The 25,729-nt window shown below is 39.2% G+C and overlaps 1 protein-coding gene across 1 annotated transcript; it reads left to right on the forward strand.

Moving 5' to 3' along the window:
* The first annotated feature begins 8,272 nt into the window (after nt 1-8,272).
* On the forward strand, nt 8,273-12,448 carry LOC139653861 (homeobox protein engrailed-2b-like). The gene is made up of 2 exons (XM_071530863.1): nt 8,273-8,759; nt 12,126-12,448. Exons 1-2 carry the CDS (start codon nt 8,273-8,275, stop codon nt 12,446-12,448), a joined length of 810 nt encoding a protein of 269 aa, XP_071386964.1.
* Nucleotides 12,449-25,729: the final 13,281 nt, after the last annotated feature.

Below are 25,729 nucleotides of genomic sequence, written 5' to 3' on the forward strand. Positions count from 1 at the left end.
TGAGGCCTTTTTTAGTCGTTTCGCGTTTGATTTGCACAAGTTATTTCATACTCTTTTTATATGTCATTAAAGAAATGTGGTAATTTATTATGCAATTTTATGAAGTCTTGGAATCCGACATGCACTTTGATTTTGAGTTGTTTTAAGTTATTTCATACTCTTTTCACTATTCTATAACAATTATATCACAGCCTATCACTCTAAAAAGGCTTTAATTATTTCTCTTGTACTGTAACTTATATACCCAGAAAAACAAGGGTTCTTCAAGAGTCTTTTGATCAGGGTAGTGGTTCTATGTGGAAACATAATGACTCAAAGAACAAACTGATTGGTTAAAATGAAAAACTGGTAAATTAGAAGAAAGAACCCAGTGTAGTTATTAAAAAGTTATTTTAATCCTGCTGGTTTGGATTATTTCATGCATTCTTAAATGATTCTTAAAGGTCCAAGGTAGAACTGCAGAATCCTATAGAGAACCTCACTAAACGGGTTCTTTACAGTACCATAAAGTCTTCTGCTATGGTACAAACCTAAAAAAAAACATTTCCTTCTGCTATACTAAACACATTTTGTTCAAACTAGACAACAAACAGAGTTTTTTTTTCCAGGCCAGCTTTGGGGTTTCAAAGCCTTCAGAAAAACACAACACATTGGTTTGCCTCCTGGTAGAGAAGCATCCTTTTTTTGTTTTTTTTTTCTCAGTAGGAGAAAGTTAGGGCAGCCTTTCAAAATTAAAAAAAAAAAAAAAAAAAAAGCAACGGAGCAAAACCTTCTTTTGCTGTGAACTCATGCGGGACCGGGGCGACGGTCCGGGCCGCCGAGTCCCCCCCCCGCTGGAGCCGGGGAGGCCGCTCAGTCTGGCCTGCGGGCTGCATTCAAGCCGGTTTTATCCACGGCAGGACGAGCAGGGGGATTAAAGCGGCGACTGATACCAACAAGCCTCCTGATGGCCCTTTTGGAGACGTCCAGAGAAAAACACACACCGAGCGGTCGTGGAAGGACAGAGAGAGGAGGACATGCGGAGGAGGAATATGTCCAGGTAGGGCTGAAATTCCACTTTTTTTTGGGGGGGGGGGACTTTTGGGGCTGTAGATTTAGGAAATGTATCTTGTTGTCTTCCCTGAAATGATCTGGATAGGAAGTTTGTCTGTTTTTACAATGATGTGGCATAGAGGTGATGCCATACTGTGCATATTGGCGCAGGGAAAAAAAAAGATTTTAAACATTTGGTCTGGCTTCCTTGCAGATCATGGAAAAATAGTCCTGCTCCAAATGACAAAATAAAAGCAATAAAGAGCAAAAACAGCTAAGAACAAAAAACTAAGAACAAAAAACACAAAAGCTCACAGTAAAGTAGGGATGTAGTTGAGGGTAAACCCATCTAAGTTCAGTTTACCACCTTTTTTGGGCTGACATGAATATTTATGAGGTCAATTCATAGTAAGTAGTGTCAAACTGATTCAAGTTAAATGAGGACAGGCTCTTTTATAAGGAGAAGAAAAAGCATCAAAAACTTGAAAACTATTCATCTTTGCTCATATTGGTGCTTGTTCGCCTTATGATGAGGTTACAGTTCACCCTCCTTTTGTTTTTGAATCTCCCCAAGTTAAAGTGTATGGTTATTAAGCAGAGCAGACAGAGGGGAACAGGAAGTGTCCCCTAACCTCGGGCTCCCCCCCCCCCCCCCCCTCGTCTTTCCTCCCCCCTCAGAGGGGTTTTTGTCAGGCGGGACAGGAAGCTGACGGTTCCCCGGCTGACCTCTCGCTTTTGTCTCCCCGGCTCATCTCACATCTGGGCGCCCAGCACAATGTTCTAGAGGCCGCGGCATTCAGCCGCTCACAAAGCCCCCGGGGGTGCAAATTTAACCCTAAGCTATATGGAAAATGATATTAGAGATATTTGGTCAGTGATGAATTATGAGTCGTATAGGTCACCAAATGATCAGTTAATAGGGAAGATAGGTCCTGAATCCTTCCTGGTGGGATTTTATTTTAAATCTTATGGCCCTCCAAATACATTTCTGGTGTTTTTTTTTCTTTGATCTTTGCTTTCCATTACACAACCAGAAAAAGAGAGTTCTTTGGTTTGGGTAATGGTTATATCAGAATCACAATAACTCAAAGAACGCTCTGATTCGTTAAAATCAAAAGAACTATCAAATCAGAGTGGTTCTTGAAAATGTTCTTGCTGGTTTGGATCATTTCATACATTCTCAAAAGGTTCTTAAAGGTTCTATGTAGAACCACTTGAGCATGCTGCTATAGAGAACCTTTCTAAAAGGGTTCTGTAGAACACCATTAATGCTTCTGCTATGGTACAAACAAACAAAAACATTTTCTGGCACCATATAGAACCCTTTTGTTAAGAGTGTAATAATAATAACTAGAAAATCAGACTTGGACTCACTGAAGACTAAAGTCACACCTTGCCATTGACACTCATTCATGGAAATTGTTCTGCAAACCCATATAGACTCTTTCCCAAAGAAAATACAACAAACATATATTATTTAAAATCGAAATTGAGAAAAATAAATCACACTTTGATTTATCATTTTAAACACCTTGTGATTTTTTTTTCACTTTTTTGGAATAGGTCACTTGAATTGGGTGGAAAAAAATGGATTGCAAAATCATTGAAATTAAAATGATTTAGTCAGAATTTTCAGGAAACATAGGCTAGGCTGATGTTCAAGCAAGAAGAGATAGAAAGATATCAATATAGACTTATCTATTGATTTATTGAGGTATTTATTTGTTTGTTTACATACATTTTTATTGACTTATTTATTTACTTATTGGAGATGTAGGTTACTAGACCCAATGAAGATCAGGTAGAGTTTTACTAGGCCTAACTTGGAATCTTGGAAACTATCTAACTTGGAATAGGGCTGCATTATCCCATAAGGAAATAGTTATTATAGACCCATTATGAAACTGATCGTGTAGGCTACTAGATTGACTACATGTAGAAATAACTTAGGCTATATTAGGTTTACTGTTGCTGACTAATATTTGATGCCATAATCTATCACATTTTAGCCTGTTGCGTTTTTCCTTTTGACAGAAACCATTTGGAGAGAGACGGAGGATTATGAAACGGATAAGCGTCTAAGTCGGACAGATCTCAGCTTTTCCTCGCACATTCGGAAAAGTGTTGAAAAACCCATCGGATCATTTTCAAATAATTATTTTACACGCGCAAAAAAAAAAAATCCCTGCCGCTCCTCGGGCTGCACACACACACACACACACAAATATCACTATTCTGCCATTTGGATGTCGAGAATGAAATTTGGGTTTGAAGTCAGAAAGACATATAATAGCAATCTCTGACTTTATTAGAATTATTGAGGGTTACATCGTTTTTTATTAGATCACACAGCAATGGCCGGCTGTGAGAGTGTAAAAACCAGCACTATCAGAGTTAATTTAACACTTTACTTTTAACTTTACACTTTACCAGATCAGTCAACAGCAACAACTGCCTTACCAGCTGTTATGTATTCATTTATTTATTTATTATATCATTTAAATCGAATCAGCCTCCTGTCCAGTGAGGTAGGAACTAAACATTTAGTGACAGCATGGCTCACGGTCCTGACACTTTCGGCCTGTGTGTTTCTTTCATGCCAAGTCGTCCTGTCTGAAACAATCAAATAAATAAATAAATAACAAAAATAATAAATAAATAAATAAATAAATAAAAAGTAAACAAAACAAAAGCTGCAGCACCCAAGACAAACTCAATCTGATTTTCTCCATTCTTAAAAAGTTGAGTTTTTTTTTTTTTTTACGTTTTCTTTATTTATTTATTTGAGATGCGAGGTTTCTGCAGGGCACCGCCCGGTGTAACGGATAGAATAAATCAGTAATATGCCTATATGCAGCGAATTTGACAATAATGAACTGATTCAATAAATATGTCAATAATGAATTATTTACTGTGCGATGTTGGATTTGGATTCAGGAACCATTTCGTTGCCTGTTTTCACCTTTGAATAACAGTACTGGGTTATGAAAAAGCCTTTTATTTCTCATCCCTTTTATTCATGAGACAAAAAAAACATAACTCCAATTTCTTCGTTATTGTTATTTCTTTGTTAATAGTTATTTTGTACATTTTTGTGATTTCCACAGGCAGCTGAAGTTTCGAACATGTTATTAACTGTAACTTGTATTACAAATTTCATATTCTAATGCATCAAAAAGCAAGATTAGGCCTATTTGACACATTATTCAAGGTTATAAAAACATTGCAAGCTTTTATAGTAGAGTTACTTTTCACACTATATTACAACTTCTGGAATATATCTTAGAGTGTTACAGTATAGTTTGAGTTTCTTTAGCTTTGCTTCCTTAGTGTAGAGCTTTAGCTTTAGTTTGTTAACCCATATGATATTTTAGAGTTGTAAAATATCATATCTCTGCATTTTAATAGAAAATTCCTAGAGACCACTCATTTCAAAATGTTTTCGAATCTACAACAAAATAACGCAGATACGCATCCATGTGTATGACAAAGGGAAAACGTGTCAAATGTGATGGGGGAAATGATTTGCTTTTAGTTCCAAATGAAGCTCTGTTAATAATCCTGTGTAAATATATATATATATAATAAACAAAGCGACAGTTTGTGCGATAGTATGACGCTAAAGCCTATAGCCTATAGTAGAATACAATGAAAAACGATATAATTCCTCTCAATGATTTCCTATGGTATCTCACATTTGTTGAACCTTATTCAATGGAAAGACGACTAGGATGGGAAAGAGAGGTGTCGTGTGTGTGTGTGTGTGTGTGTGTGTGTGTGGAGGGGAGGGGGGGGGGCATAGGTCATGAACCGGATTCGAACCCAGGACTCCTCACAGCTATAGTGAGTTCGTTTAGTTTATTGTCCTCAACAGGAAATTGTTGTCACAGCCAGTACACACACACACACACACACACACACACACACACACACACACACACACACGCACACACCCATAACACATTTCCACACCCATTCACAAAACAGTTCCACCAGCCATCGGCATAGAAACCCGATCACTGAATAGGACTAAATGCAAGTTGTTGTGCATTTTGATCTAGGAAACAAACCAGTGGTTTTTAGTGACCGTGATTGTTATATATATTGATATGTGGTTATATATGGTGATATACAGTATGTTATACTTGGTTATATATTGATATGTGGTTATATATGGTTATATATGGTTATACCTGGTTATATATTGATATGTAGTTATTTATGATTATATATGCGTATGCCTGGTTATATATTGATATGTCGTTATATATGATTATATATGCCTGGTTATATATTGATATGTGGTTATATAGCCTATGGTTATATAGGCTATGGCTATACCTGGTTATATATGGATATGCGGTTATATAGGCTATGGTTAAATATGGAGATATGATTATATAGGAATAAAGAAGTGGGTTTTCTTCAAAATTAAAATGTTGAAAGAATATATTACCATGAGAGGATTGTCACATCCAGTTTAGGCCTGAATACATTTATTTATTTATTTAACCTTATATAGGCCTACCTTATTACACTATAAAGTCCCAGCATCTAATAGGCATATAATGCTGACTGATAACTGAATGAATGAATGAATGTTGGTATATGAATATAATATATAATAATATTATTATTTGGTTAATCATTAGACATGGGTCACCAAACTATCACCTCAGAGGGAACTGAACGCGCCCTGATGGGTTAGGGTTAGCTATGGTTTCCAATTTTTTTCCCCATTTTGTCTTGATCTTTCCGCTCCATTATCAGGATGACAAGAACAAATTTGAACTCGCTTATTGGCGGAGGGATGGAAAATAACGCACCTTACCACCACCTGACTGACATTACGAACATGAATCAGAATATGAAACGTGGCGGTCTAATTTGCTATTGAAATGCCTTTAAATGGATTAAAGCAGTTCAAACAACTAAGGAAAGGGCTCTAGTTTTTTAAAGGGGAAGGGCTGTTTGTGCTCGTGACCTAAGCCAACAAGAAAATGTGCTTCGGTCAAACTACGCCGTGCTTCTAAAAACGCAGTGTGAGTAAAAAATACGATAGCATAATAACGGGGAGGGTCAGTTCATCCTTCTGGTAGCCTATTGAGGGGTTCGTGTCCCTGTCTCCCCCCTACGAGCACCCTGTATCCCACTGTTTCCCAAGCTAGCATCGCTTATTGATGCCAACGGTTCAGGCTCGTTATTCCTCCGCTGACCTACCGTTAGCTCTGTATGGAGGACTAGATCTTTGCGCACTGTATGCTACCTCGCTGTTGTCAGGCAAAATAGGCCGTAATTGATCCGCTAAGGCCGATTAGACCTGTCATGTGACCCGTCCCTGTCCCGCGAACCATCGCAATGTGTAACCTTCAAACCAAAAATCATAACACTTAGGCTTATTGCTTATAGAATAGGTTATGGGATACGTTTATCATTTGGAGACGCGAGGCTTTCAGCTGTTATTGGATTATAAAAAAATCGTGCGCTGTTGAGGAGGGAGGCTCGCGCTTTTGATTCACATGCGCTTTGATAGTATGCTGCATTCACGTCCTATGGGAAAGACGGTACAGACGAGCTTCCTGCTTGAAAATACAGGTCATCTCAGCTTTCAGGTGGTGGGCCTATATAGCCTAGCTGCTAGGCCTACTTGGGGACTCCGGATTTGGCGATGGACCCTGATTTCTCCTGATTTCTGACGTTACCTACAAGGAAATACCTGGGATAAAATAGGTTAATTTCAATAAAACCAACAGAATTAACTCTTAAAATGCCATGGCAAGACGCAACCATGCTGACACTGCAATGTTTGGCTTGCTGTAAAGCATAAAGTCAAATGTGTCATCAGTGCAGGTGTATTAGCCTAAGTGTTAAAAAGATCAGATGAATTATCACCAAGACAAAAGAAAATCTACAGAAAACTTCAATCATGGTGTCTTGACGGCTTGAAACTAGTGCCACTTCTAAGTCGTTACTTTTAACTATCAACTTGATGGTTCCACTGGTTATTCCCATGAATGCAGCATTAGACCTAATATGCTACATCTGCCAAATACAAACTATAGGGTCTCAACCCTCCCCATGCTGCACGCCTTATGGCCCTGTTTGCAAGGAAACCTACACTTAAGTGACACTTTGTTCTTAAAAATGGTGAATAAAATATTAAAGTATATGTTTGAGTTTGAGTGGATAAATCGTTCAAAATTCAACAAAAGCTGTTTATTTTTGGAAATCTAATGTTGCGTTCAGGTCATATGGCGATCATCGTCGTAACAGCTGACAGCTCAAAGCAACAACTCGGTGTTCACATGTTAAAACTGTGATTAAACACCACGATTTTTAGTTTTCTGTAGACTTTGGATGCTCATAATTATTCTCAAACCTTTCACATGTAACACACATGCGCTTTAGTGAGAAGAAATCGACCAAGTTGTGTCCTGCCATGGCATGCTAAGAGTTACGGTCACAAAATGGGGTTAGGAACAGTATATTCTAGCACTTGAAAGCAGAGGTGAACAGTATTTTCTAGTAGTAGGGCATTTACCAGCTGAAAGATGAGGTGAACGGTTTTTTTTTTTTGTAAGTAGGACGCTCTTATCTCCCATCTTTCCCATGTGACCTGAATGCAGCACACGCTGAGTGAGTGGATTGGTTTGAGACGCGCCTCCAGGGAATGCCGGGAACGTCACGTGACGCCAACTCTCCAACTCTATTGGTCCGAGGCACGTGTCTGAGAAGCCCGTAGTACAACGTCACAGGAGAGCCTCGCAGCCAATCAGAAATGAGAACCAAAATCCGTAGTGAAAGTATTTGAGCGGCGTCTTTATCAGCGTAGTTTTAGTGCTGCTGGAAGCATCAATATTTGTGTGCAGGGATCAGGAAAAAATAAACTCGAGTGTTTCCAACTCATTTCAGCAATTTCAAATGATAGCCTATAGATTATTGTATTTGAACACCAAGCTCAACCATGAGGAGTAATACCAGAAACTGAAGCATGATTTTTCTTTGTCAAAATCATAAGAGGCGGGTTTTCAGAACACAAACAATATAAGCTATACTGGCGAAAAAGGGAATTTGGTTTTCTTCATCACTTATTTTGCGTTTTTGATCGAAAATATTGCAGTGTAGATAAAGAAGTGAACCAGACGCCTCACAACAGTGGAATTACTACTTTGTAGAGGGAATCAGAGAGAGAGAGAGAGGTGCTGAAAGTGAACGCTGAGTCCTATCAGGCTGCATCATTATGGAAGAAAATGCTCGTCGAGACCCAGAGGACTCCGGCGAGGAGTCCAACCGAGCCATCCTGCCTCTCCTCCAGCCACCTGGCAACCAGCAGCCGCACCGGATCACCAACTTTTACATCGACAACATCTTAAGACCGGACTTCGGCCGCAAGCGGAAAGATGGGACTTTCATCCGGGAGGAAGACAGCCTGGGAGTAATCCTGCGAAGGGAGGACCTGAGTGGGAGAAGGGCTTCCAAAACTGGCAACCCGCAGCAGGGTGGAGGTGGAGCGGGGCGCGAGGCGGACACGGAGGCAGACGAGGACCGGCATCCGGACACAGAGGCCAAAAAGGCTGAGCTCGTAGCCGGTGATGGGGCTGCGAAGGCCCGGGGGGACGACGGGGACCGGTGCCACAGCCCCCAGGCTGGCTCGGCCCCTGCCGCCAAGCCGATGCTCTGGCCGGCCTGGGTCTATTGTACCCGCTACTCAGACCGCCCTTCATCAGGTTGGTGGCAAAAAAATATATTCCCCCGCCAGTCTGCTTTATTTGGCTATTCAGAGAGAAAATAAACACAACAAAACAAAACAACGAAAACCAGTTAGGCTAGGCTATTTTATTCGAGAGATGGTGAAAGGATTGAATGGAAAACCTCCAGCCTCCTCTCTCATCACAAATAAAGAGAAAGCAGAACATGTAGCCTAGGTTGCGTTCATTTTCAAGTTTACAACCTGCGCCATTAAGAAAAAAAAAGAGTGGAATGATATTTTGGAGCATTTTGCATTTAAATTAATATGGATATTTCGTTCATAGCCTATTCTTTGATCGGTGCTACCCCCAATCCTATTTGATGGAGACATTATCACTGGTGGCAATTGACAAACCAATTATTACACAAATCATAACTGCAATAAACGTCACTATTTCCTACTAGCCTAAAATTAATCATATTGACCGTCTTAGAAGACGTTTTTTTCCTTCTTTTACAACCCAACGTACTTTTAACACAAATTGGAAACTAATCCGAGTTGGGTTTTGAAAAAGAGAAAGTCGATGTGAATTTGGCGACAAAATACAGATAAAGTCGACAAGATGCCTCGGTGTTGTGTAAAAGTGCTCTGAAATAAATAAATTGAAAGTTATGAAGTGGAAAAACAGAAGTAAAAAACCAAGTTTAACGCCATTGTTCCTCACTCCTCTTTGTTAATATTCAATTAGCATATTTTTTGACAATGGGAGGGAGTCTAAAAAGTGAGGGCTCTGCATCCCAAAAGAGAGATGGATTCGATCTGAAATGCATAACAACGTGAGTTCAAAGGTTTTCCAGCCACCAACAAAATAGAAACCGGTTTTTGTCAACATTTTTGATGTTATTAGGTTATTACTTTATTGATAGCAAGCACTGCACTCTGAATCTAGATAGTTAGCCACCACAAAGCTTCTATTTTATTGCTTCACGGTATTCTTGATATTCAAAATGTAGGCCTATTGATTTATATCAACATTTAAATAATTCTACCTCTATTTTATCAAGAAAGTGGGAAGTTAGCTTTGCAGTTAGGGCTATATTTTCGCTCCGAGCTAGCTTAGTCCACTCTTCTGGGGCTCTTCTTTTGTCAGGATTTACAAATGCATAAAGCTTTGAAATAACGTCTCTAAAAAAACAAAGTGCAGCATCCAGACGGAAGGAAAACTGTGTTCGCTATCGAAGGAGCGATTTAAGTCGATGGAAATGAGATGAAAATAGTCAGGAAGGTTGTTTTTATTGTTGTGTCGAGACACAAAAAAAAGTTTCCATCGTGGTCCAGGCCCAAGTTTATGGAAATGACCACAATGGGCCTTTAGAGAGGTCAGGGAGGCTGCAGCGTATTCATCATTACACTCATCTAAATTTTAATATAGCCTAATATATAAAGTGTATCTAAGTTATATGTAGGCCAATTGTATGTATAAAGTATTTGTATAGTCTTAGAAAGTGTAGAAGAAGCCTATAGAACTGTTATCAAACCAAATGCCGTCATTAAAATATAGTAAATATGTAGTAGACCTATACAGCCTATAGCCCTTTTATATAGGCCTAAATATTAGTAGCCTATAGTAGGCTAGTTGTAACTCTGGCTGGATGGCAACTTTTGGTTTGTGTTCCAGACTACTTCTACACTTAAAAGAGAACTGAAACAGTTTTTCCTAACTGCTCCATCAGTCCTCCATCTCCCATTTATTTGCCCTTTTATTTCCTCATGATAAAAACGTCTATAGGATGGAGGAAAGACAGACTCATCATGCCTTTTTAAGAAACTACTTTTTTTTTTTTTTTTTTTAAATGTAGTTCCTATGGTAACAGGGAGGGAAAGAGGCGCCTACACCCCCCTATCCTCCATCCCATCCCATCCTAACCCCACCCCCCATCTGCTCCCATCATCCTCCTCCTCCTCCTCCCGTTCACCATTATAGTCTAAATGCAGCAGCAGTGGTTGAGCTGGTTAGGACATGCAGGCATCCTGCAGCCTGATGGGTTGCTATTCTAACTAATATATACTAACTAGTACCCTGTCTCTATTTATCTCCCGTTAACCTAAACTATGCCAGGGCCTCTTTATCATGTTCCCTGTGATAATTAGGGGCCCGAACCCAGGGACTCATTGCATGAGCTTGGATTTATAAGGTTCTATCTGGGTGGAGTGTAGTTCTGAGCTATATTTGGCATCCCAACTGGCAAAAACTTTTACCTTTTTAAATATTTGACCTCAAAAGGTTATTTGTTTAAAAAAATAAATAACACCACACAAGTATAAAGTAACATTCAAAGATCATGAATTTGCAAATGACGAAATTCTGAAATAATAATGATAATAATAATGATAATAATAATAATAATAATTATAAGTCAGATAGAACCTTATAATTCCTAACTCTCAATATGGGAAGATTTTAGTTGATTTTAGTTGTTGATTTAGTATTGAATTATAAAATAATGATGGTGAGAGTGAAACATATGATTGCAATAATCACTCTACAAATTCTCTAATGGGGATAATTTCAAGTGAATTAAATTCTAGTGAAATTAAACTAGTCCTCGTGTTGCTGGGGTACCCCCTGGAACCCCTCAAGGACCCCTGGAGGTCCCCAGACCTCCATTTGAGATTTGCTGACCTAGAGACAAAGAAAAAGTAGGGTTTTTCCACTGGTTCTCTGGTTAGGGTAGGGGTTCTTTAAAGAACCATAATGAGTCAAAAGAACCCTCTGATTTGTTAAAAACAAACAAACAAGAAAGAACCCAGTGTGGTTCTTCAAAGCTTCTTTAATTAATGGCTTGAAACACATATTCTTAAATGGTACTTTCCCTAAAAAGGTTCTTTATCGCATCATGAATGGTTCTGGTGTGGCAGTGGTTCTCAAAGTGAGTCCTTGAAGAGGTTCCAGGCATCATGGCAAGGGGTTCTACAAAATGAGGAATAGTTTCATTGCACTAGTTAATTCGCTAGAAATTATCCCAATTAGAGAAGAATGACTCTTGTAATCACAGGTTTCACACTGGCCAATATTATCTCCACAGTGTAGACAGTTGTACAATTCAGTACTAAGTCAACAACAACTAAAGATTTCCCATATGGGACTAAATCTGATCAAATGCGTGTCCGTTTCGGGGCCTGAGACATGGAAACGTTTGAGAATTCCTCAGGTACAAAACTAAAGAACCATTTTCTACTGACTATAGCCTACACAATCATTTTTATTAAGAGTGTGCATCCATATAGGCTACCTGTGATTTTATGATGTGAGAAACCTCAAAACCTCATAAGTATTGTCCCTAACCAATCGGCGTCATTTTTGTCTCCACCCTCACCCCTCACCCCTCCACTCCCACCCAAGGGCCCAGATCCCGTAAACCAAAGAAGGCGCCGGCGACCCCCACCAAGGAGGACAAGCGGCCCCGGACGGCCTTCACCGCCGAGCAGCTCCACCGGTTAAAGACTGAGTTCCAGACCAACCGGTACCTGACCGAGCAGAGGAGGCAGAGCCTGGCCCGGGAGCTCGGCCTCAACGAGTCTCAGATCAAAATCTGGTTTCAGAACAAACGGGCCAAAATCAAGAAGGCCACCGGGAATAAAAACTCTCTGGCGCTGCACCTCATGGCCCAGGGACTGTACAACCACTCCACGTCCAAGGACGGCGAAAACTCGGACAGCGACTAGTAGGCCTTGGGGAGGGAAGCCGTCTGAACCATGCAATAAAACCACGTCAATACCAGCATTCATATTTAAAACGCAACCAGAGACGATGTTCTGCCGTTGTTCTGTCCTACGAGGCGGCGGGGAGTTTGTTCGTGTAGGCTACGTGTTCTCGGGGCTGTAGCTAGTCGAGACCACCGTTGTCGAGTCCAAGTAATGTACGTCTATAGTGCTGCGTTCCAGTCAAAGTCAGAAGTCGGAAATTGCACAACTTATAGGTCGCAATTACATCCTTCAACCTCTGTGCGTTCCAGTGATTCAGCTCGGAAAAAAAACACACGGAAGGAAATTTAGTTTAGGCCTACCTAAACTAAAATGCTGTTCTCATAATAAACACCCAACAAGCACCAAATGCCAGTAAAAATGTCAAGTCTTTTGCAGATAAAGTGAAAGGGGTCACCCACAACACTAGTTGGTCTCTATGCTAGATGATAGCATAAATGCCTCGGTTATATTGCGTTCTGTTGCTCTTCATGATGTAGCCTTCTACAAACTTGATACATTGTATAAATGAGTGAGCGAGCTTGAAATAAACACACAGTGCCTGATTCTATGACCTAGCATGAAATAGCACTGAGAACTAGTGGGGTGATATATTTCTATGAAACGCATATATTATATGTTTTGGCTGGTAAATACACTCTTGGCAGTTGTTTTTGTTTTGTTTTTTTGTTTACCAGCCAATGGCAGATGAGGCAAGAGTTTATTTCGCACAAGGTTTGCTAGCTAGTTGGCATAGAATGTTAACAACAAAGTGCAACTTTACATTTGAAATGTATATGTTTAACCACTTACCACATGGATGTTGTGACTGATTTAAGATCATGCATTGCTGAAAATCGAACTTAGGTGTATTTTGAGGATTAGCCTATAAACAAGTTAAAAGTAGGCTACTGCTGTGTAACGTTAAAAGTCTATATTGCCATGTTGACATGGTGTCAGATAACTGAGCAGTTTCCCACTTGGGATTCCGACATAAAGGGCCGTTCGTTCCATTGCATTTTTTTCTTGTAGGAAGTCATAATTTCCGACTTTCTGTCATGTCTGGAATGCAGCATTAGACCAAGTCGAGTCAAAACCGGGTCCAAATGATGTCGAGACTTAATCAAAACCGAGACCAGAGCGAGTCGAGACCAAAACAGGCAACAAACAGTACAAATGCCTTTCCAAATGTAAAAAAATACTTACTTAACGGTCAACAGAGATGTAAATCCATCTGCTGGAGCTCTGTATTGCATAGAGGTTTGAGGACCATTTGGCCTTCATGTCGTACACAGGTGTAGCCTAATCCCTTTAATTGTTTGTAATGCTAGGGAGAAAATAAACGAAGGTGGACCAGGTGGAGACAAGCGGTATCTTTGATATTTTCCAGCCTAACACAGGCGGAGTCAACATCCAATGGGAGCCGAGACCAAGACGAGCTCGAGACATCAGAGAAGTGGTCTCGCGACCGGGCTCGAGCGCTACAGCCCTGCGTGTTCCTGTTTAACTGTTTTTGTCTGTCTGTCGGACTTTATAATGAAAAACTATATGCTGAAATCCAAAGATTTTTTTCTGCTGCATTCTGGGAACTGTGAATTCAAAAAAATAGCCTACTTTGTGTTCTGTTTTTTTATTTTTTCTATCTTTATAGGCTATTTTCCACTATTTTCCTCTTCGTTCTTCATCTCTTGTGTTATGTTGGTGTACTTATAGAGAATGTTTACCAAGGTCTGGTTGTTTGGTGTGAAAGTATAGCCTTTTTTTGAAATATATTGGGCGCCAAAATGCGCACTGAAATTTGGGAATGTAATACGTTTTTTTAAAACTGGAATTAAAGTTCTGCTTAATAAGCTATCTGGTGAACAGTGTGTAATAATACATTTGGTTTGCACGTAAGAATTGGCAGTGCAGTCAGGCATCTAATAGCCTAAATCCCCATCTTCATTTGGAATACAGCAAGAGGCATTTTCCCAACATTAGGCTATTTCTTTTTTTTTTTTTTGTTTCCATTGATAATGTTGGGGGTCCTCTTTTTGAAATTCAATATGAAAACACCGATTTTAAAATGTCCATTTGGATTCAAAGGTTGCTGAAAAATTGGCCCAAACTCCTCTAGCCTATAAGAAAAAAAAAAAAAAAAAAAAAAAAAAAACCTCAAGAAGTGAGGCTATCATTTCACAGCACGGGGATTTTCCCATTTTCAATCTTCTGGCCGACTTTGGCACTGAGACCTCCGGCCAAATCATGGACCTATATGCTTCTGTACATCAACGAATGTTCAAGAAAAAAATAACGTTTTATTTGTTATTTGCAAAGACCATTATATTCCTATTTATAATACAATGACCGTCTATAGCCATGCGTGTGTGGAGATGGGGCTCTGGAGTGTTTACATGACTTATTTATCCTGCAATAACTTTTTCTGTTTTTTTTTTTTTTTTTTAATGCAACATCTGAAAGGCCTTTGCTGGGTCTCACTCATGTGGATCCAAACCAAATCGTGGTCTTAACGATGCTGTGAATGGGTTTTATTTTTTAAATATTTGATTTGTTCATGTTATAAGAAGTTTTCTTACATTCACATCCAAACCTGGACAAGCTTTTTGCCTTAAAAATTCTGTAGATAGAAAAAGTCTCTACAGTGTTATAAAGAAAGAACAGCATTGTTTTCTATATCGCAAATGGGATTTTGACATCAGGATTTTTAAGGATAGGTATAAGTAATAATGAACAAAGTTTTAGTTTATTTTTTTTTGTTCTCTCAGCTGAAGTACTCTTTTATATGACCCTTCGTGTAAATAATTTGTATCATAACGGTGTGATGGTAAATAAATGACAATAATACAAATTGGACTTTTTTCAGGGATATCTTTTATTATCTCAAATGAAACAGACAACAGGAAATACAATGAGAAACATCATGTGCAACCAAGAGAAATTTCAGTGGGGTGAAATAGTTTTGCATTTTGCTGTGAAGTTCATGTGATAGGTCTGAGGGTGCCTTTATTGAAATAACTTGATAATAATTTGCATAACAATCAAGAGAGCTGAGGAAGGCAGACACAACATGGAGGACACTTCTATCCACTGCAAAGAGCCATAGTTATACAGCAAGGTTTTTTTTCTTTTTCAACACAAAAACATTCTCTTTTGCATTGGCTACATATTTTAATTTTTTATTTTAAAGCCACTGAAACAACTGCACTGTTATAAATATTACCAAAAATGATCACGTCTTTTTATTTGATGCTTTCAGACTTTTCCATTTAAAAGCTGTAAAATTGACATTTTTATACTTTTATATTACCTTGAACATCTATTTATAAGGCAAATGCCATTTTGCAGAGAGAAATGATACCATTTGTGGTTGTTTTGGAGAATTTACAGGACAATTTCTGTATGGAGAATGTGCAATGTAAATGATAGATGCTTATTACACAGGCCAGTATTTGTTTGTTCAGCCAAAAACTCATGATCCTTCGCCAAATACATAATCATCTCAATGATGTATAGGTACTTAGGAACAGCTGGATTTATATTTAATCTAATGTTGGTTAACAGTGTAGTCTAAAGTGCATTGTGACACATTACAACCAGATTACAAGCCCATTAGAAGCATAAATCAACTTTTCTAACAATATAATCATCAGATAAACATGAGTAACATCACAAAATTACATTCAAATTAATCATATTCCATTAACTATAGAATTTCCCCATAACATATTCATTTTTTGCATCTTGTGTGTATTATATTATGCTGATTATAATAATTAATATGCACTCACAATATGCGTATAATATACTTATGATGCCTTATAATGCCAAAACCACTTTTTTTGGTTGACATACTGTAAATCTTTATGACCAATATTCATAGTATACATCACAGTAAGTAGTACCAAACTGCTGGAAGTTATATGAATATGGGGTCTTTGAAGGGGATAAAACATAAATGAATGCATTTCTGGAAATATAATTTATTTTTATATCGGTGGTTGTTTTGCTTATGATGATCACTGATCGGAGGTCATAGTTTACCCTCCTTTTTAATTACCAATTTACCACTAATACACTACTGGTTATAAATTGCATGAAAGTAGAGTCAGGTCGAGTTCAAATCAACAGATGAAGGATTACAGATTAAACACACATTTAAAACCATGTGTAAGGATCTGGCTCAGCAGTAGGCGAACCTCAAGTATGACCACAATTGGTTAAACATTGTGCTCCCAGTTGGGTCTAGTAGTGGGACCAGAGCATGTCCCCAGTTGTGAGCCATTGGGAAGCTCTTGGCCAACTTCACACATGAGAGGCCGTTGAGCATATAGGTACTGGTGACAGTAGCAGTATTATTATGGATGACTACCCCTCTATAAAAGCTGCTGACACGGTTTGCACCATGGACTTGATGTAAAAAAATTTTGAAAAATTTTTGTTCATGTTGTTTTTCAATCATCTATCTAACACGATGAATATGGGACTTCCCTAGAGATTTTATCAGATTTTCCCTGTCTGGAATACACCTCTCTAAATTCCATGATATTCCAGGAATTCCATGACCAGTGGGAACCCTGGACTATGACAGTTTTCCCTCTTTATTTTTTGATTGGAGACAAGAAATCGGGATATGACATGTCATTGCATGGTTGCACCTGATATTACTGTGAGGATGCTCTCTTTTTATGTAGTCAATGACATCCAATTATTTATTGAGGATTTTACCAACCCCAAACATAGGCAACTTCCTGATTGACCACTACTTTGCCACTAAATGGGTAGCCAGACCTTTTTGTGAATGCTGTTTCTTAAAGGGGGACTTGGATATAACTTCTCCTTTAAAATCCTAGTTTTGGTGAATTCTGTTTGACTACACCAACACAGTCTGAAAAAACAAACTGGAATAAGGCCAGAATGAAGACCCTAGAATGAATAGGGATCACTGGTTCCAATGAATAATAATTAGCAGTGAGTTGATGTCAAGCTCTACTGTAAAGATACTGTGTACTACCAGCAGCTCCCTTAGGCCAAGACTCTAATGGAAAAAGTGCAAATATTAGCAACAAAAACTGAAGGTTGTACACTTTAATGTCAGCAAACATAAACTTAATGCCCTGACACCCTAAAAAAACTTTAAAAGATTTAAAAGTTGTCGTGACTCAGTCAGGCAATGAACCTTGATAACTCTCTTCTAGTTGCACATTCTAGAAAAACAAACCAATTTACTAATCATGGGGAAAACGACACTGTGAGCCTTCATTATAAAATCAGATTTTTTTTGTTCTATGTATTGAATGGTGCCCTATAAAGTCATGAACTGGCTTTTCAAAGAAACTATTATTTGGAACATTTTAAGAGTGCAGGATCAACACTCAATGCTAGTAAAAGTTCCTGTCTGCAAGTCAAAAGCAACACCAACACCAGCCAAATGCTGCTAGGTCTGTCTACTCCACCAGCACTTGATTAACCATCATTTGGAAATTCTATTCTATTCTAAACATCATGAAAATGGCAGGTGAATGTTGGACACCACCAGCCACTTGGCCATTGGCTAGAAAAGTTAGCTTTCTACCCTGGATGGAAGTATCTTTGCTTCAGATTCATAGCCAGTTCATCCAATCAAGTTCACAAGTCATCTTAGAAAGGACTGCAACACAGCAGACCGCAAAACAATTCATTCAGTAGCTTTAACTCTTCAAAATACACAACAAACATGACTTCCTTCAACAAAGATCTAGCTGGATGTAAGGCCAAATCAGTCTGCACACATTTGCCATATTCAGGAAATACTGTACACTGAATAAATGTTCAGTAGATCATACTAGTTCAAACTTCAAATCCCAAATTATCTTGCAAACACAAACACCCTCCCCTTTCACTATAAGACGTGTTCAAGTGGCAGCAGCCAAATGAACCAAGTCCACCTACAGCGTACCTTAGAACGCATCAAAAGATAATCACGCACCTAAAAGATAATACCAGAAAAATCTCAGGAATCCCAGAAATTCAAGCACACGTCCATCCATTCCTAGGTCCGCTATTTACCTGATCATCTGAAAGAGGCGGAGGAACAGTCTGGGAAAAACAACAACAAGAGGAAAGCAAGGGAAATGCAGAGAGAAAACAGAGGAGGGATCCGTGGACAAAAGGGCAGAGAGTTATCTGTGAGGACTCTTCCATTGGCAGCAGCAGCAGCATTGACCTGGGCTCTTTGAATGGGCTGCAGAAGCCCTCATCTGCATTTCCTTTCTTAGCTGGCTTGTATGTGGAAGTAACGCCCAACGGTCACTGACTTGATGAGCTGAGCTACTCTTGGCTTGGGAGAGGAAGAGGAAAAAAAAAAAAAAAAAAAAAAAAAGCTACTAGCTGCGTTTCTGTGCACAGTCTGGGGCTGTTTGGAAGAGGCTTTCAGTCAGGGAGGTGGCGGGGGGGATGCAGGGGGGGCGGGAGGGGGGTATAATGGCCGGAGAACCTGGACGAAGGTCAAAAGGCTTTGGGTGTCCATGCACATAGCAGCAGGTGACGACACTTCGGCCAAGATCGGCGACAAATGTACGTCTGTTCCTCATTGGATCCCACTGTGGCCCTGATGTGACTTTTCCACGCCTTTCCAAGACTAAGTCGGAGCTCTTTCATTGGTTCCTACCATGACTCTGATGTGAAATTCCATAACTTTTCTATATGTAGGCTATATATATTTTTCTAAATGCGGACAAATTTCCCAAACTTTTCTCGACGTCTCCAACCCTGGCCCAGATGAAAATTCCATGACTTTTACATGACTTTCCATAAATTAGTCGGAGTGCTTCCGTGATCTAAAAATTTGGACAAAGTTCCCAAACTTTTCTCAACATCTCCAACCCTGGCCAAGATGAAAATTCCATGACTTTCCGTAAATAAGTTGGAGTGCTTCCGTGATCTAAAAATTTGGACAAATTTCCCAAACTTCTTTTTCTCAATGTATCCACTGTGGCCCTGAAGTAAAATTTCAAGACTCTCCATGACTAAAATCAGAGGTCTTCCATGACTTAAAAATGTTCTTCCTTCCTGGTTTGTTGACATTGTTTTTCTAAGAGGAATGAACAGTGTGGTTGCCACTACAGTTAGAGAATGCAAGTTAGAAAATACGTTCTGCTATTGACCTATCTGTATCATTCCCTGACTTTCCCACATAATTTAGCAAACTCCCTGACTTTCACTGTATGGAATACACCTCTCAAAACTAGATGACTTAAAGGGGAGATGCGTCCATTTCAGTTCCTGTCCTTTTTATACTTTCACAAACTTTTGATACACAAGTTGAAAAATATATTACCTGACTCCAAAGGGGGTAAAATAGTGTCTGGACCACAAGTCGAATTAATCCTTCCATTAGCTCATACAATACTGATGCTAGGTGGCTGAACTGTGCCACACCATCCTACGCTACACTTCTTCATTCGTGATCAGGAAAATATCTCCCTTTTCTGAATGAATGTTGTCTTAACTGCTGGAGGTATCACACCAACCCAGTCAGTAGCCTAACTGAGACCTCCTTAGGACACTGTAAGTCAGATGGCATAAGAATAACAAAAAGAAAAAGAATATACTGCCATTTCTGAATGAATATGCTTCCTCCCCTATATGCTACCAGTAACGTCAATCATTGAAACTGCAGTCATATTGCTCCCTTTGTACTTCTGCTGCTTTCCCTAAAGTTATGCAATCTTGAGAGGCATGAAGGCTGCATGCAAAAAGGAAATTGCTGTAGACATTAGTAACTTTGATAGAAATAGTGGGCAAGTATAGCAACCTGTGGGATAGCATTCGCTGTTCGTTTCACTTCAACATCAGTGTGTTGGTTGGCATGTAAACATTGTCATGAAATCATTTTGGGCAGCAAGCACCAAGATGCTTTCTTTGGATATGCATGCACTTCAGTTACAAGGTCTGTCATTTTGCCCATAAACAACTACATACCATATCATATCCTAGGCAAAAACATTGCAGTCCTTCATTATAAAATCTTATTTTTTTGTTCTGCTATGTACTAAATGTATAAAGTCACAAACTGGCTTTTCAAGGAAACGCTTTGAGGGATTATTTGGAACATTTTAAGAGTGCTGTATCAACACTCAAGTGCAAGTAAAAGTTGGAAATTCTATTCTAAAATCGTGTTGGGTGATAAAATGGTGAATGTTGGATGCCACCAGCCACTTGGCCATCGGTTATAAAAGTTAGCTTTCTACCCTGGATGAGAATCTTTGTTTCAGATTCATAGCCAGTTCATCCAATCAAGTTCACAAGTCATCTTAGAAAGGATTGCAACACAGCAGACCGCAAAACAATTAATTCAGTGGCTTAACACAACTTAAAATACACAACAAACGTGACTTCCTTCAACAAAGATTTCCCTGGATGTAAGGCCAAATCAATCAAGCACCCATTTGTCACACTGAAAACATGCAGGAAATATTGAGGAAACTTCCATACTTACATTTCTCAAAGGAGTGCAGTATCAGCACTCCATGCAAGTTAAAGTGTCCTGTTCGCCTGTTAAAAATACAAACAAGTCTGCCTATTCATTTCGGCTACAAGTCCTGTCATTTTTGCCTATAAACAAACAGAATATCAAAAGGGGGGAAAAAAAACTCATAAAAACATCTTATTTACCATAAGTTCACACATCCCCTTGTCATAAACTTAACCCCTCCAACAGGCAGAGGCAAAGGGCAGACGAGCAGAGAAAAGAAAAGTACATATCAGAAAAGTACTGATGTCCCCTGTGTCTCCGTCGGACAAAAGAGGGCCCATCCTGTCCCCCTTCCCCCCATTGAGTAATTTAGCCATAGTTCTCTAAAACGCTTCCTAGTCAAACTTGGAATATGGAATGAAGGGGACGGGGGCTTTGTGGCGGAAATATAATTACGGCCGCTGAAAGCTGGGGAAGGTGGAGAATGGGGGATGACATCAGACCAATTTCACACCCGGGCCTCGGATGGCCGGGCCAAGCCTGGGCCTCGCCGCGCTACGCTGATCAAAGCCTGCTGCAGCCGCCCCAAAAGGCAAAAAAAAGGGGAGACTTAACTATGCTAATCTCCAGGACAAATATATTTTAATCTTGTTAGAATACAAGTTAATGCCGCAGCTCAGTGACCAAACTTTATGGTATAAGAGTATAAGGATATAAGATACAAAAATCCCACTTTCTCTCAAATTGTTTTGCTATTCACCGAGCTTTGCCTGCATCAGTGCGCGTTGGGTGTAAGAAAAATAAGAGCTGGAGAATTATCTATAGCAGTCATGCCTCCTTCGTTAGCTTCTGAAGGCAGGGGGTATCATCCAAAGACAAAATCACAGAAAAAAAATCTTGAAAGATCAGTAGACTTGTAGAAGTCAAAGTATAGATGCTAAAATTGTTTGGCAAACCTCGCTGTAGCATATATTAAGTCCACAGATAATGCCTTAATGTTGTAAACCTGTAGAAATCCATAGTGTCCAGTGTTTTCATCATCATGATCCAACAATCTGCAGGTTTTCATTGCAGCCAAACCTTTAGCCTCTTGGGTCACATATGATTGAAAAACACTGTTCTGGACCATAATCAATAGGTAGTTTGTAGTTTAGTACTACAGACACTTCTCAGAGGCAGAGCTGCCCCGGAGGCAGAAATGATCTGACTCAACCACAGTTTTTCAGAGCGCAAGTTGGCTAACTGGCAAACTTGAATGGCAAAGAAGGGACTCTAGGCAAAATATAAATAACAGTGAGTTATTTTTTTCATTCATTCATGTCTATGGCATTCAGGATTTTAGGTCAGCAGCTAGCTAACTATCTTACCGAGACAGCTATAGGCTAGTATGGCTAGTTTAAACTTGAAAGGTCAGCTAGGCTAACTAGCTAACCTACATAAATTGGATTTAGTAGCAAGAGTGCTAGGCATTATAATATTACCTTCCTCCTCTCTTACAGTGGAGGAAGAAGTACTGAGATCTTTTACTTAAGTAAAAGTAGCAATACAACAATGTAAAGATACTCCATTACAAGTAAAAGTCCTGCATTCAAAATCTTAAGTAAAAGTACATAAGTATTGGCAGCAAAATGTACTTAGAGTATCAAAGTAAACATACTCAAACTGTCCCCATTTAGAGAGTTATATTTTTCATAAATTATTGGAATATTAATACTGATTTATTGACATACATGTACATGTAAGCAGCATTTTAAAGTTGTCAACGTGAAGCTAATCTTAACAATTTAGCTATACTTTTGGGTAGTCTAATCTATAACAATGCTATTTTATAGTTATTTTATAAAGATGATCAAATGTTTTAAATGTAAAATATTGATCTGAAAAGTAACTAGTAACTATAGCTGTGACATAAATGTAATGGAGTAAAAAGTACAATATTTCCCTCTAAAATGTAGTGGAGTATAAGTACAAAGTAGCATAAAATGGAAATACTCAAGTAAAGTACAAGTACCTCAAAATTGTACTTAAGTACAGTACTTGAGTAAATGTATGTAGTTACTTTCCATCACTGCTCTCTTACCTCTTGTCTTTTTCACTGGGCCTCAGCCTCAACATTACATACCCAGAAAAACTGTGGCTCTTTGGCTCCGCCCACTGAGGTTTAACGCGACCAACGAGATTATTTCTGCCTCCAGAGCCGCTCTGCCTCTGAGAAATGTTTGTTAAACTAAAACTCCAATCTGCAATCAATATGCTGTGGGGAAATTAGCATTTAGCGGGGCTGAGGGTTGTCTGTCACCCGGTAGCCAACCAGCACCTTGGTAACCCTTGATCTGTCAGGGGTGTAAGCTGGGGTGCCTGACATTTTGAGACAGGCAGCTACACAATGGGCTCCTACGGGTCCTACTGCTGCCTCATTCCCTGGTCAGAGAGGAAACTCAGCAGTCGGGGTAGGAGGGAGGGAGACACTCGGGGAGTTTTCTATGGGTGTAGTAATAGGAAAATGGGATAAGGGAAGGTTCAAAGTGGTCATCCAGAGCCATATTTATACAGGTTTCTTTCCAACCAAACAGTACAGCAGGTGATCTAAGTGATTAGTTCCTCCTTTCTGGTTGAAGGTGTGTTCATATTAATCAGTAAAATCAGTCACAGTAGCGTTCAGTTGGAATGAAAACCTATAGACTCTTGAATCACGGTGACAGATGGCAGAATCACTGGTCTAGAACATGAATTTGAAATGTATACAACATAAACGCATTAACTATGAACTTAATATATTAGAGCTAGGTTGGTCAGGCTATTTTAGTAGCGGTACTTCTACTAGAGTTCCACGGCTATGGGTTTTTAAAGTCTGCACCGATACCAACATTTTTGGATTCACAATATTTTCTGCTGTTTCTTTAAATTTGACCATTTTCATGGCCAAGTTTTCAGTGTTTCCCCCCCCCCTAATTTTTCTTTTGTCAGGGTGGAAAAGCCTCTGAAACAGCTTTTTAGACCATCATGGGACACTAAAACTCTCCATTGAAAGCCAGACTAATGAAATTCCTTTAGGTGGGTTAGCAACTCTGGCAGGGTGAGGCAGATTTCACCCCAACACCCCCTGAAGCTGTTGAGGAAAATCAGATCCTCATCTCCATCATACTGGCATTGGGCAACATTGACTGGCTGATATTCATTGAAAGGCCAATATCGTCTGATATATCATCAAAGTGATATATTGGTCTAACCCTAACTTCTACTCCTGGAAAGGAGGGTTTTTTTCCCCATCAGTTTGTTTTTGGATGATATTCCCATCTTTTAGCAGGCAATGAAGGAAGCCTTTGTAGGAGTAGGCAATTCATCCACATTATAGGGTTTGCTACTCTTTATTGGGCAGTTGAGAAAAATCAAACCAAAGATGACAGCAAAATAGGAAGAACCTCCAAGGAGATTCAGACCAACATACATAATGGTGCTCTAAAACAGGGGTTCATGTCAAGGAACCCCACTTTATAAAATTTAGTCCCAGGGACCCAGGAAGACTTAAGTTGTTGTTGATTTAGCATCAAATTGTATAACTATCTTGTAGAACTGTATAACTATGATCACAAAAGTCATTCTTATACATTCTATAATTGGGATTATTTCTTGTGGATTAAATTATAGTGAAATTAAACTTTTCCTCATTTTGCTGGGGGCCATCTGGAAACCCCTCAACAACCCCTGGGGGTCACCGGAAACCCACTTTGAGAGCCACTGCTCTAAATACGAATTGTTTTCTATATTATTACCAGCAAAGAACTGCTTTCGGGATCCACATAGATCTCTGGATATCAAAAGCAACTGGGAAGAATGGGCAGTACACCTTCCTTAGGCAACAATTGGATGAAAAAAAAAGTGGTCCAGTCAGTAGAAATCTTCTGGGTTTGAGTTGGAGTTTCAGTATGTGTTAAAATCCCACTGCTACATAACTTCCCTGCCATGTGGGAGCGCAGCCTTTAGCATATCAATAAACTCTCTGCAGATCTCTGGGGTGTTCTGGCCAATCGTCAACAAGCAGCTGTAATATCTGGTCCAATCAGACAACAGCTTCTTCGGCATTTTGTCCAACCAAACATGCTCTTCTGTAACACTTGATATTTTGTATGAGAAGACACTTGTCTGACATTCACCACGTGTGTATAACTGTAGGTTGTCTTGCACAGACTAATGAGACAGTTTTGAAATAATGCAGCATAGCACGACATCAAACCCAAATACATACTGTATATGCCAAGGTCATAAAGAGTTTTTTTGTTTTTCTATCTTTTTTCACTTAAATATTCCACTGTGTTGTCTTTATATTTGTCCGATTCACAAATCTTCATCCCCCCACAACATATTCCGCATATTTATTGGCTCAAAAGCTGCTTATGTATGACCTTTAGAATACAAGCAGTTGGTCCATTTTCATACTGCACACTTGCAAAAATATTACAATTCTGATATCCAAATGCTACTTTCATCTTTCGTGAATGACCATGTTAATAAAAATTGCAACACTTGTATCATTATGTCGTAGGATGCCATCTTATGATATTTCTATTTTCTCTTCAGCTCAATACTATGAATCCACGCCAACTAACAGTATGTAAACAGTTTGTGAAAATGTAATAATTGCTGCAAAAACATGCTCAGTTTTCAGCTTTGATTATGATCAGCCTAAAACCAAATAGTCGTTAATGTTAACAAAAAAAGTAATATAAGAACCAATAGCTACACAATATCCTTCTTGACATCAGAGAATGGTATGCCCGAATAAAAAAAAAACATGTACAAAATGTGTGTTT

Source organism: Centroberyx affinis, unplaced genomic scaffold (genome assembly GCF_046629955.1).
Source record: "Centroberyx affinis isolate AG114_WGS23_722 - 3 ecotype Tasmania unplaced genomic scaffold, CSIRO-AGI_Caff_v1 ptg001989l_1, whole genome shotgun sequence".
Lineage (NCBI taxonomy): Eukaryota > Metazoa > Chordata > Actinopteri > Beryciformes > Berycidae > Centroberyx > Centroberyx affinis.

Coding starts and splice junctions, on each gene's coding strand:
- LOC139653861 (XM_071530863.1), top strand. CDS start 8,273: ATGGAAGAAAATGCTCGTCGAGACCCAGAGGACTCCGGCGAGGAGTCC. Junction 8,760..12,125: donor CTCAGACCGCCCTTCATCAG/GTTGGTGGCAAA, acceptor CTCCCACCCAAG/GGCCCAGATCCCGTAAACCA.